The sequence below is a fragment of the Pteropus alecto genome, unplaced genomic scaffold (assembly GCF_000325575.1).
Source record: "Pteropus alecto unplaced genomic scaffold, ASM32557v1 scaffold164, whole genome shotgun sequence".
Lineage (NCBI taxonomy): Eukaryota > Metazoa > Chordata > Mammalia > Chiroptera > Pteropodidae > Pteropus > Pteropus alecto.
The window spans coordinates 3,508,054-3,522,696 of NW_006439568.1; the positions used below are offsets into that span (position 1 = coordinate 3,508,054).

The 14,643-nt window shown below is 38.3% G+C and overlaps 1 protein-coding gene across 2 annotated transcripts in view; it reads right to left on the reverse strand.

Moving 5' to 3' along the window:
• Positions 1–14,643, reverse strand: part of NSMCE2 (NSE2 (MMS21) homolog, SMC5-SMC6 complex SUMO ligase) — a 201,749-nt gene that overhangs the window by 182,823 nt on the left and 4,283 nt on the right. For both annotated transcript variants that reach the window (XM_015593064.2, XM_006916559.3), the window contains exon 2: positions 12,957–13,127. In XM_015593064.2, coding sequence (XP_015448550.1) covers positions 12,957–13,113 — 157 coding nt within the window. In that variant the 5' untranslated portion in view covers positions 13,114–13,127. The remainder of the gene's footprint in view (positions 1–12,956; positions 13,128–14,643) is intronic.

Here is a 14,643-nt window from a genome sequence, read left to right on the forward strand (position 1 = left end):
TCAGCCATAGAGAATGAAGCACCACTGACGCATGCTATGTGGATGAACTTTGGAAACATTATGCTAAGTGACAGAAGCCAGTCACAAAAGATCATATATTATATGATTTCATGTACATTAAATGTCCAGTTAGGCAAATCTACATATATAGAAAGTAGATTAATGGTTCTTTAAGGCTGACAATAGTAGGGAAAAATAGAAAGGTGATAGCTAAAGGTACAAGATTTCTTTTTTTGAGGTAATGAAAATGTTTGAATGTAGTTGCACATACCTGTGAATATACTAAAAATCACTAAATTGTACTTTAAATACTTGAATTATATGGTATGTGAATTATTTCTCAGAAAGCTGTTATTTCTTAAAAGGCACCAAACAAAAGAATAAAAGAACGAATAGAATTCAGAGGAAGTGAAGGGAGTAAAGCGTAAACTGGGTTACCATAAGTAAACCCCACCAACGTAAATTTAAAGTGGCAAACACTCAATTGATGAAATAAATTTCAATACAGCAAAACTGAATCCGATAATGAGAGATTCTTTACTCAGTGCACCAAACTCAATAGCTACAGCAATCAGGACTGGCAGAAGACATGATGATGTACGTAAGACTGGGTCTGTGTGTGTGTGTGTGTGTGTGTGTGTGTGTGTGTGCGCACGCTTAGCATAGCAGAAGCTGTCTGGGATTCGAGTACCATCCAAACTAAACTTTGTGACTTCAGGCAAATCACTTAACCCCTCTGAGCTTCAGCTCTCTCATTTGTCAAACGCCTACTTCGTTTTCATATGACTTTTATAAGAGAAAAAACTCTGAAACAAGATTATAAATTTCTTGGGGGTATCTTCATATCTTTGTATTTCTAGCACAGTGCTTGTCAGATAACGGGTACTAAATAAATGTTTGTAGAACTAACTTCGGAAAATGCAAAGGGCTTAAGAAAGGAGGAAATAAAAACACAGTTAAGTACATAGACTTCAATATGAACATGCCCAACTCTGAAGCACTTTCAAGTAAGATTTATCACCAGTATACGATGCAGAGGCTGTCAAGGCTTGCATTATGCTCTTTCACGTGAAATTAAAAATTATTTTCTACCAGTAGTTTAATGAACAAAAAACAAAAAGAAAGGTTATTTGTAAGAATATTTATGCTATTTTCTCCATAATCCCTTTTCAGGTATCACTTTATATTTTGATTTTATAAAATTTAACCCATTCTTAGCCTTATATATCTGAAAAGAGGCTATCATAGAATGACCTTCACCTAAACCAGGAGTCTGAAAAGCACAGCCCACCACTGGTCAAATCAGACCCATCTGTTTATACATTGTTTATGGCAGAGTTGGGTAGTTGCAACAGAGACAGGACTTGGTTGGGAAACAGGATATTATTAACTGGTCTTTTCAAACTTGTATCTGGTGGTGGGAATGAAGACTTATAAACAATTATATGTAAAAAAGTGCTCTATTGTTTTGATGGATGAATGCACAGCCAAAACAGAGGCACCAGACAGAGCAGCTTGGTCTGGGTGGGAGAAGAATGTCTGCAGGAAAAAAAGATGATACTCTCAGCCTTGAAAGATGAATAGGCATCCTCCAAGCAGTCAACAGGGAGACAGCATTCTCGGGAGAGGAAGTCATGTGAACAAAGGCGAGGAGACTCAACAGAGCACGCTAGACCCAAGTGTCTGACTGGAGTATACACAGCATAAGGAGGGGTGTAGCTGGGTGACATTGTGAACATTCTTGTAAACGGTGCTCAACGGTTTAAAATGGATATAAAAATTAATAGCTACCGTTTTTCAGAGCGTAAATACCAGATGCTTTGGTCATGTCCAGAGACATGATCAAACAAGAATAATCTATACAGTAGCAACAACTCATGGTGATCAAGATATAAATACAGCCCTAGCCAAAGCCTTTTAAGTCCAGCAAGGGAAACTTGTAAGGCAATAATGAGAATTAGCATAGAATGGACTCTCCAAATTGTTTCAATGAGGAACTCTCATGTCCAGGTACAGTGGTGACAGGGCTCAGCAATGAGCACAGGTGTTGTCAATACTGAGTAGATAGAGGACTAATCTCAGAGCTTATTGAGAAGGAAAAAGGCATACTTACAAGGACAAAGTGTTAAGAATCTACAAGCAGTAAATAATTAAAATGTGCATTTCCGGTCTAAAAGCAGCTTTGTGATAGAATAACGCCTTCAGGGATACGGTGCACACACAGTCCGTGGTCAACCTCAAGGCTCAGTCTACTCATATATAAAAGAGCAAGTAAATTATGTTACCTACCTACTCTACAGCGTGTTGTAAGGATTGAATGAATGCTTACAAGGAATTTAGAACATGCCATGTACATACACAAAAAGCACTGTGTATTTGCTATTGTTAGGTTGCCTAGTAGCATAGTCTACAAAAGGTATGTACCAACTGGATATAAAATCAGACTGTTAGGTCATAATGTAAAAAGTTACGAATGGGACAGATAGAGGCCATAATATCCTCATTTGAAACATATCATTTATGACTATGTAGTTCCCCCGATATTTGCATGTATTTGTCTTATCTGCTAACTAAATTATTAGCTTTTTAAGGGCATGGGTAAGTAATTGGACATTCATCAACATAAAGTGTTAACAATTATCTAACAAAAGTGAAAACGAACAAAACTCAAATGTTTTGAATCAGTATTGTAAAGGGAGAAAATTACCTTGCCTGCCCTAAAGAAAAAGAAATTTAAATCTTTGTCTTGGAATAAAAGCCACCACTGCTGCCACCACCAGTTTAGAGACAGTAACTAAATTTTACAAACACGTGCTCTCCTCTATCTACTGAGTATTGCCTATTCCTTCTCACTATGTATAAATATTCCAACTAACATTTCTTTCTCTTCACTTATTCAGCTACCTTCTTCTGGATCTGACACTATAACAGTAAATATAAAACCAAAGAGGTTGGTAAAAGATGCCTTCTATGTCCTCTTCCGGTAAATTTAAGAAAACAGTGATGAAATCATTTTTAATTGACCATCATTATGGCAGATGGTGCCAGAATGAAAGGAAAGGGTAGATCCAATAGTAAATGAAGCTGCCTCTCAACTTTAGTCTAGGCGTTTAAGTGTCCGATTCTACAAGGCATTCAAAGAAATTCATGCAAGGAAAATGCCTCTTGCAACTTGGTCACATGCAAAAATGAAGCAAGAAGCACATCTGTTTGGAGCTTGCCCCAAGTGCCTCCAGTGCTTCTCCAAATTGGGTTCGTAACTCCCACCCACAAAGAGAAAACCAGTGCCTGAAGCAGCGTCCAGGGACAAGCAAATTAGAACATTTCCAAGGTCAATTGCTGACAGGCCTAATTGTTTACAGCAGCTAGAGTATATTCTGGCTGTTGAAGAGGCTTAACCTCTCTGTCTTGCCCAATAATACCATGAGAAACTAATTTACCACATCAGCTACAAAACATGAAAGCAATGTAGGTACTTTCAAATGAGCATATGACATTTCAAACAGAAGCAAATATTATTAAGATCCCAGAAATAAGTAAATTAAAGCTGGTTAAACAATTTTGGGGAAAACCTAGAATATCGATCATACCAGTGGCAGAGGGGTGACAAGTCCAAAAAAAAACCAAACAAAAAAAATCAATATTATCTTGTTTTACCAGCTGGTTCAATTTGAATATTCACCAAAACCACTAAAAAGCTGCAAAACTATCTTGCAATTTCTTGCCCTCCTCTGACAGTCACTGAAAAGTGAAATGCCTTCTGTACTTGCTGCTGTCCTAGTACAGTAGCCATTTGCCATATGTGGCTCTTAAGCGTATGAATGTGGCTGGTCCACACTGAGATGCCCTGTAAGATTCTGAACTTAGAAAGTAAAAATAGCTCATTAATAATTTTTATATTGACTACATGTTGAAAAATATTTTAGCTATACTGGATTAGATAAAACTTTACTAAAATTAATTTTGCCTCTTTCTTCTTAACTTTGTAATGAGGATAGTAGAAATTTTTAAATTACACATGTGGCTCACACCATATTTTTATTGGACAATGCTGTTATATATAAATAATGCTTCACATTTATATAGAATACGAAAATATAATTTCAGTTGTAAAGTACGGAAGAGAGAGAAATAAGTCTAGATAATAAATAATCTCTATAGAATAATCCAATTGGTTTCAACTGTTAATCACAAAGCTAATAAAAGCTCCCTTCTGCTTATCACAAGATAAAACTTTATGTCTTTAAAAAGGAACTCGATGTTTCAAAAATGATCCTAAAGGCTGTTCGACATCTGCCATGAGTTGACATCCTAGCTTAGCATTAATCTAGTCTTATGATCAAAGATACATAATAAAGTGCTTGTCTAATTTTAAAATCTGATGGAGTGACTCCAATTCAGTTTTTTCTGTAGTAGTCATTTTCATGCTCTGTTAGGTCACTGAAACCTAACCCATGCCTCTGCTCCAAAGATTAAAAAAGTAGAATCAAGGCAAAGATTATTCTCAAGAGTCTAGAAAAATCCAGGTGGTATTCAGATTCTATTTTAAAACCTAAAATATGACTCAGTCATTATTTCAAAAAGTGGCATCCCGGTGTGATTGAAAGAGCTTAGCTAACAGGAAAGAGCACAGCAAGCAATTATCTGCACACGCTCCACCATGTGGAGAACCATGCCGACTTGCAGGTTGGTACCGTCAATGGAAGATAGACAACCCGAAGGTGTTGGGATGGTTGGAAATTTATGGGGTGAGACTGCACGTAAACATGAGGTGAGGTGAGGCAAACAGCAGCCAAAACTTTCCCCTCCAGAGCTCTCAAAAAAGGAAACTACTCAACTTCTGGCTAAAGAAGCCAATAGGAAAGGAAAGCTCATCCCAATTGCAGGACAGTACCGTCAATGGAAGATAGACAACCCGGAGGTGTTGGGATGGTTGGAAATTTATGGGGTGAGACTGCACGTAAACATGAGGTGAGGTGAGGCAAACAGCAGCCAAAACTTTCCCCTTCAGAGCTCTCAAAAAAGGAAACTACTCAACTTCTGGCTAAAGAAGCCAATAGGAAAGGAAAGCTCATCCCAAAACTGTCCCCAACACAACTGGCCCAGAGGTAGGACAAAATGATGTGATACTTGTGTGAAGAGTAGGTGTAAATCTTTTCAAAGTGGTTTTTAAATGTAATCGACAACAAAATCAAGACCCAGTAACTTAGAATAATAAATAATAAATATGAGATGTATATTTCTATTTTGTAACAAGACCTTTATCATTGGATAGATGTGGAAACTGGATAATTGAAAATAAAGCAGCTGATATGATTTACTCCTCATTCTTCAAAGAGTTCATCATAAAATAGTGCTATAGTTTCTATGGTCTGATATTGTCAACACATTTTTTTTAGGCTATATTTAAGCTACTAAATTGCAATAGTTTAGTGATTTTACACAATCCTAAACCCTGCTGTCAACAAACTGGTCAACAAGCTGATGGCTACTGCATGAGAAGTGTTCTAGTGCCACCTAGTGGCATATGTTTCCTTTCAAAGTGGAAATAAAGATGAGACCAGGGTTCTCAAACTGTGGTCCCTGGACCAGCCGCAGCAACACCTGGGAACCTGTTAGATGTGAAAATTCTTGGGGTCATCCCAGACCTACTGAAATTCTAGTGGTGGGGCAAGCGATCTGAGTTTTAACAAGATGCACCCTCGAATTTTATAACCATTGGGTTAATCAGTCCTTAAAAATGAAGTGGAAGTTCTTAAAAAATTAGGCTCATAATCAACAAAAGTGCTAAATTTCTAATTTTGGAAAGCAATTTATTTTCCTACATTCTAGATCCAAATGTCTATATTTAAAGAACAGTCTTAAAAGCCACTTATTAACATATTTGTATACATTCAACACCTCACGAGCATCAAATAAGTTCCAGTCTCTGAAATATCAGATGAGCACCCTGAGCATCAAATAAGTTCCAGTCTCTGAAATATCAGATGAGCCCTGAACAAACCAGTCCAAAGGGAAGACCAGACACATTAACAAAACCAAAATATGATAAATGCAAAAGGCCTTCTGAAACAAAGAAGCAACTTTAACTGGTGTCAGAATATCAGGAATGACATGTCACTGTATCTTAAGAGTGAGGGGAGTTTCCCTGAAAACACATGAAAAACCAAGGAGGTAAAATACTGGTGGTTTTGAAATTAAGAGTCATCTACCCTAATGATAAGAGACACCACGGAAAAAGTCCCCTGTACACATCTGCTCTGTGCCACTATGTTATAAAGTAATCAAGAGAAAAGCAGGTCTGATGAAGGCTTGTGAAATTATTTTTTTTCTCTTTAGGTCTCAGAGCAGAACTTGGTCTCAAGTGTCAGAAGTATGAGCACTAGAGGAGAAGGTGGAGTATTTTCTGATACCCGGGAAATATGGTATCAGTAAAATGACTGAATTTTTCTACAGAGCTGTATTTTTGATATACTGTAGGCAATGCTTTTATACATTTAGCACTACAGGTACCATAATTAAGTATATGTTTTGAATTGTCTTCATTTATTTAAGTTACAATAATGCTTTGTTTTTATGATTGACTCCAGCTATAAAAGCTGTATAAGAAATACAAACATTGGTTCCTTATGGTTATTGTTATTTTTATTGTCTTTGTGACCACCATCACCACCACCTCCACCACAATCACCTACCTCTAATTAGTGCTTCTATTCAATAACATAGTTATGGAATAAAGAACAGAAGCAAGGACCAAAAGATACCTTCCCAATTAAACGGAGCTCTAACTACAAGAAACTATTCTCTGGATCAACAGTCTCAACATTTTGGGACCAGGGACCGGTGCTCCTATGAGAATCTGATGCCTGATGATCTAAGGTGGAGCTGAGGTGGTGATGCTGGTGCTGAGGAGCAGCTGCAAATACAGCTGAAGCTTCCCTCACTGGCCTGCCACTCACCTGCTGTGTGGCCCGGTTCCTAACAGGTAGCGGACCGGTAGTGGTCTGCGGACTGGGGATAGGGGACCCCTGGTCTAGATGGAGCAATATACTACATCATAATGAAAATCCAGAATGTAGATCTTCGTAAGAAAATAAGTCTTAAGTATGTCAGGCTGGCTTATCAATCTTTAAGTAATTTTCAAAACAATTTTATCATTTTTAACATAAGGGAGTTAAGTAAAATGATTACTTCTTTTTCATAAAATAAGGTGATGGGTGATAGGGTAATATGGGTGATTATAATTTTCTTTTTATTTTTGTCTCTAGCCATTAAATTTTTAGAATGTCTTATATCAAGAGTAAACCTAGAATATTACCCCCAAGCGCCCGGACTCAGAACTAACTATTCGCTCAATGAAATGCTTAACAATTGCAAATTTTGAAAGTTTAGTTCTTCATGAGGACCAGAAATGTCCATGGCCATGTAATTTTTAACTCTGATGGCAGTTCCTTATTCATCATTAACTCTGAAGTAACTGTCATAAAGTGAAAACCATTTCTTGGGTGGAGAGTAGGTGAGAAAAAAAGAAATCAGGTTTAAAAAGTGATGATTCTTAGCTAGAATACAAATTTTGGCTACAAGAAAGAACAGACTACCATTCAATCAATTCACTACATCACTTCTGTCAGTCAGGACTGCAACTGGCTGCACGAAAGAGAAAAACCTGACAGCCATCACTTAACCAAAAAGGAATTATTTTTTTCCTACCATTACAAGTCTGGAGGCAGACAGACCAGGGGCGGTACGATGGCTCCCAAAGGTCCTAACTTCTTTCCTCCACGACCAGATTCATCTCTGCCTTTACAAACAGAAGAGGCTGAACCCAAGGGAGGGCAATCTCTGCCTGCAGAGCGCCAGACCGTCCAAGGGAAATTGTCCAACTTCACCAGCAAAAGAAACAAAAGCTAACGTTTCAAAAAAGACAATGCAACCTTATTTTGTTAGTGAGCAAAGGAAAGGAGAGGGGAGGGGAAGGGAGGAGAAAAATCAGATACTGTTACCCTCAACAAAATAAAATGTTCTGGGCTAAATATTGCTAAATATTATTTCCATATTACCTGACTGCTGCGAATGCCATTAGATGGACACAATCAATTTTCAATAAAGTGTAAGAGTCATGGGCAGAACCTATGGCGTAAGACCACGTGTGCTCAGATCACACCTGCTGCGCTTACTGACTCTGTGACCCCAGGAGCGTTAACTCCTCTAGGCCTTGGTTTGCTCATGCAGACGGCGGAGTAACAGCCCCTGTTCACAGGACCACTGTTAGGACCGAATGAGATCTCACGCGTAAAGAGACACAGTGCCCACACACACGGGAATGGGTAACAGAGTCAGCTACGGTTATCTTTATCATTACGACCATCACAATCATCGCTCAGCAAACACCCAATGACCTGCCTGACCATGATAACTAAAGTCTTTCTGCCCTGTGGCTCCACCATGTCATAGAAAGAAAAGCAACATACAGAGAAAAATCAAGAAGCCTCCAACAAGGTTTTCTTGTCTACTGGACTCTTGAGCTATTTAAAATGTATCTTTTTCTTCCAAATGTTGCTCACAGATATTTAGCAGGAACCAGATAAAAACTTTCAATCCTCTTGCATATACATTGCTGAGCACTAAGTGAAGCTCTGAACTCCAAGGACCGACGCACCCTGGCAGAGACGCAAAGAGGAAGGACACAGCTCTGAGGTACGGTAACATTTTAGGGAAGGGCCATTCCTCGATTTCATGTAACTAAACTTAAAGGGCTTACAAAAATTCATTTGCTAAGGATGACGTTAATAACAACAATTTTGGTAAATTAGATCAATACATTCTATTTAAGAAAACAGAAAAGTACGTAATAAATTTTAAAGTCTGAAAAATAAGTTTCAATTATCTAAAGTCTCCTGATGTAACAAATTTCACTTCCCAAACAGGTCAAATAAAGAAGCTATTACTAGAATATCAACAAATTTAAAGAAAATCTACGAGACATGGTGGCAGTGGAGTCTAACTGCCCAGACATCACACACCAGTAACAAAACACGGGTAAACGTGCTCATTTCAGCACTAGGAAGCTGAGTATAGGAACAATCACCCGGTACAGGAACACGCAACCAACAGGAAACAGAACAGAATACATCGCCACCCCTCAAGTTCTTGAGAGCAAGAATCCTCTTTACCAATAATTTAATAATATAGTGACAAGAAAACTGCAGTGCGAAGTGAGAAAGGCTGAGTGATCACCTGAGCGATCACAACCAATTACTTTGACAAAGCTCATTCCTTCTACTTAATGATAAAGTTTGGCAGCCCAAAAGGCCTACATTAACTTTTTTTTCCTCTTACAATGCTAAGAGGAAAAGGGACTATTTCTGTTTTGAAGATAATTCATGAACTTCCCCTCATGTTCTTCTGCACTTTAATTTCTCCCTGTCGTCCAATAAAATAGTCAACTCAAATGCAAATCAAATGACGACAATAATAGCTAACATTTTCTAAGCACTTATGAAGTATTTATTAAGTGTCAAGTACTGCTGTGTAATTTATAAGTATCGTCTCATTTAATCCCCACAATAATGCCTTTCACAAATGAGAACTCTAAGACAGAGGTTACAGAAAAATAGTGATGGAGCTGGGATAAGAACCTAGGCACTGAGTATGCAAAGCCCTGCTCCCCTACATTACACTACCCTGCCTATATGACAATGTGAGTGTAAGATACAAAGCATACAAACCAACTATAATATACTGTCTTAGTTGAATTTATTTTCCTTTTCACCTGAGCTACTGAAATAATCTCATTGTCCACTTGAGGTATCTCCGCCCTCCACAGCATCTTCAGGATTGCCATGAGAGTTATTTTTCTAAATGTGCATCTTACCATGTTCCTCCTCTACTTTAAACCCTCCAATAATAAAGACCTAACTCCCAGGCACCTTTTAGGCACTCAGTGTTCGCTTAATGATAGAATAACATGTATATGTCTTACTTCCCAGGTAGACTGTAAACAACTTGAAAAAACCTTTATTAATCTTTGTAGTTTTGGTAACATGTTTGATGAATTAGTGACTTAGCTCATCTCAAACCTAAAGATTTAAACAGACTTCCAAACTCATCTGTCTTTGATCCCTTCTTCACATCGCAGGCCCTTCCACTAAGCTCTGCCCCTTAAATTTACTAATTGCTGGGCTATCATTTATGATAGCTATTAAATGAACACTATGCTAAGAGCAGTCTGCATATATGATCTTATTTAATCCCAATGACCTTATGAAGTGGGCATTTTTACCCCTATTTCACAGGTAAGGAATTAGAAGTTCAGAGAAGTTACCTTAAGATAGAACTGGGGCTGGAGCCCATGTCAGGTTGATTCTAAGTCCTTGCAATTGAAAGATATTGGCTCTGTCTCCTACAAGTCTTTCATCTATTATTAACAGGCTGAGTTACCTTCATATTTCCTTAAATACCAGGTGTTTTTCTGCCTGGGTTCTTGGACAACACCTCAGTCTGGTTTCACGTTCAAACTGCTCTCCTTACTGCTGCTGAATGACTCCAGTGGGGGTCATTAGAAGCATTCTCTCTGTAGGGAATTTCTCAAGTCATCTGCCTCCTGTTCACGAGCACTCCAATTCATTTTCATAACCAGTGGTTCCCAAGGTGTGGTCCCCAAGAACCTCACAGGACGTCCACAGAGTCAAAACTATTTGTATAATTAATTGTAAGAGCTGCAACAGAGCATCTGCAATCGAGAACACGTGGCCCACAAAGCTGAAAATACCTGCTGTAAGATCCCTTATAGAAAAACTATGCCAACCTCTACTTTAGAACCTTTGCAAAGAGAATGCTTACACTTCTTTTTAAATTATATACGGTATGTTGTATTTTGTACCAAAATATACTTATTTTTTTAAAGGGAACTTTGTAGCAAAAACATCAAACATCTTCAAAGCAAATCCTGAAAATAAAGAGATGCAGTCCTCCAGAAGGTTTATGTTCCAGCTCTTCCTTCTTTTGTCTCTTACGATTTACGATTTTATTATGAATTTTATCCAGGGCTACTCACCAAAGCCAAATATCCAAAAGCAGACTACAAATCAGGCCGGGCTGGGTTAAGAACTTTAGAGGCCACCCGCCAAAGATGATGAGTCACTTCTGCTGCCAGCCATGAATGAATAACTGTATGGGACTGGCCCTCCTACCATGAGTGACTAGAAGGCTGGATAAAATATATGAAAACAGCTTTCAGACAGCGGAACAGGCAGAGCAGATCTACGAGACCTGCGAGAAGGGAAACAAGTGAGAGAAGTCCTGTGAGCGCCCTCCTCCCTGCGCCCAGGAGGAGGAAGCCAAGCAGAGCACAGAAGTCTTGAGGACTGAGGGGGCAGACTGGAGTTCGGGGAGGCTGAGGCAGCAGGGGTTTGCAAGACAGAGCACTAGGAAGGAGCTACATAGAGAAAGCGCTCTCAGACTCTGCTCAAGGATCCCCTTGGGCCTGCTGCTGAGGAACATTGCTACGAGCTGCAAAGTGAACAATTTCCAGAATTCAAACAGGACTGGAAGACATTCAGGTTCCAAATCCAGCAGAGCAGAGCTCTCTCAAAGAACCCGCGGGGCAATCACCTGAGACTCCGAAAGGGCCAAGCTTTCTAACGAGGTTAAATTAGCCCTAAAGTAAAGCTACACTAGACCCACTGTAACAAAGTTTAACAAAAAGCCTGGAAAAGATCAACCCAATCCACAAATTACTTAGCTGCTTGCCAAGGCAAATGTCAAAACTCTTTAAAGGAAGACAGCAAAATCCAAATACTTAATAACATAATACACAGTGTCCATGTTAAGAAGCAGGAACCGACAGAGATAACAGAATTAGCAGATGAGGACGTTAAAAGGGCTATTGTAACTCTATACACTCAAGAACATATAAGAAAACATGAACATAATAGAGAAATGGAAGATAGAAATAAGATTCCATTTAGTTTTTTTTATGCTTTCTAGAGCTGAAAAATCCAATACCTGACATTAAAATTCACTGAATAGACTTAATATCAGATTAGAAACTGCAGAAGATAAGTCTAATGAACTTGAAGACATAGTTATAGAAACTACTCAAACTGAAACCAGAGGGGGAAAAACAAGAAAAAAAATCAACTGATCCTCAGTGACTTATGGGACATAACCGAGCAGTCTAACAAACATGTAATTGGAGTCCCAGAAGGAGAGGTAGGAAGAAGAAACAAAAAAAGTATTTGAAGAAATAGTAGCAGAAAATTTTCTAAATTTGACCAAAACTGTAAGCCCACAAATCTACAAAGCTCAAGGAACACCAGACAGAATAAAATTACACCAAGGCACATCATGATCACATTGCTGAAAACCAATGATATCGAAAAGATCACGTTGCTCCCCTGTCTCCAAAACAAAACAAACCAAAACAAAAACTCTAATCCAAAGAAAGCAAATAGCACCTTTCTAGACGTTCTGATCAAAAAATTTTCATCAAACCTGAATTTGTCTCTCTTTATAGAGGCTTTCCTTTGGCAGTACCCATAGTATAACCCTAGTCTGTCTATAAGGTAATCAAGCATGAACAAAATATAGTTAAACTACTAGAAAAGAACTTTATCAAATGTATATTGTACAATTCACAAATGCCACATACTTTCGATTGTATGCTCCCTGAGGTCAGGAACCCTCATGTTTTAGCCTGTAAATTTCTAGTATGGGTTTCTAGTGGCACATAACTGTTTGAATACACGTGAATGAGTCAATTTCATTTCATCCTCAGTACATTGCTATGCGCTGTGTAGAACAAGATGAGAAAACAGATGCCCAGAGAGATGAAATGGCTATCTCAAAAATACATACAAGGTGAGCAGTATCTTGTGTCCCTACAGTAATCTCCCACACAGGTTACCTCAAAGTAGACACAAAATTACTTACTCTGAGTTTTAATTATTACTTACTCTGAGTCTCCACGAGATCCAAAGCAACACTGGAAGCTGTGTCCATTCCAGAGCTGATGCAGGATTGGAAGTTTTTTAAGGAGGAAAGAGCAGATTCTACACTGCTGAAGGATATAAAACCAGTTGAACCTGAATTTGAACTGGAACGTCCTGGCATCTTGAAATTATTACCTAAGTTTTCAAACACAATGAAACAAAATTATGAGTCAGAATAACCGCATAACAAAATAAAACTGCTGTAAACATCCATATGAACATATCTAATATCCCACAAGTGCCACACTATTATGAATGCTCCAAATCCTTTGAGAGAATACCAGAGCACTGCGCCATCATCTGGGCCACCAAACACAGATGCACTCAATATATGGGGAAGGTAACTGTTTCCACTTTTTAAAGGAAGGAGAATATTCTCTTTCAAAAGATTCCTTGATTCTCTGAAGAACTGAAGAAGAGCACAGTTCTTAAAAACTTAAAACATAAATAGGTTAGGAAAAGTAGACTGCTCATCTGATGTATTTTTCTAAAAACTGAAAAAATAAATTAGTTTGGAAACCTGTAAATTTTAACTTACCTGACATATATGCATATTGAATTCTGAAAACTAAAAAATATATATTCCTGACCATTCCTCTGGGTTCTAACAGATTTACATCTTTGGTGAGATTACATATTCTGTTTCAGTAAAAAGAGAATTTCCCTATAAACTTTTATCTTTTGATAACTCATCTACTGTTAACAGATTCAGTTATTACCTTCATATTGAACATTCCCTAATCTATATCTTTAACCAACAACTCTTTAAGCTTTGGACCACTTATGTAAAGATGCCTATAAAAACACATCTTTGCTTATTTCAGAAACCACCTGAAATTCGATCCACGGACTCCAACTAAAAAAGAAGAGAAAAAAATTCACACAGGCTTAGGGGGATGGGAGGCTGTAATGGTAGCAGGAAAAAAAAATAAAGTATTAGCACAGAATCATATGGAGACATAGCGCGAATCCAAGGCTCTGCTACTTTACTACTGAGTGACCAGGGAAGCTTGCTTAAATCTCTCTGAACCCAAGGTTTACCATCTTTACAATGGGAAGGAATTTCACAGTGTGGTCTAGCACACAGTATACTATTAATTGGTAACAGGATCTGCCTTCCTGCCCTTCCTTTCTTTCCTGGAGAACTGTTATCGACAGTATTTCTATCCTCTTCATTGCCACCACCTTATCTCACATCTGACCACAGTAGTTTCTTAATTATTGGTCCTTTTAATTAGGTTCATTCTTTCAACAAACAGGTACTGAGTGCCTTACTATGGTAATCCTTAAAAAAAGACACAGTAAAAAAGACACAGGGTATATACAAAGGGAACGGCACAAAGAAAATGCCTAAGGTGCTGATTTCTCTTTTGAGGTGTTAGTCTACTACCGACAAAAATCCACAACACAACTCAAGTCAATTCAAATCATTAACAAATATTTAGTACATTTTGGAGCATAGTGTAGAGGGTTGAAAACCCTGAGAAAGATGATAGCTACCAAGAGCTCCTCATGGCTAAGTTCAAATTTGTTTAAAACAGAGGCTAGCAGCCATTTCTAAATGGGGCCTCTCATGCAAACCAGGCTTCAGGGAGAAGCCTGCACTAAGCTGCCTGCCTCCTACACTGAATGGCCTGCCTGCATTGCATTC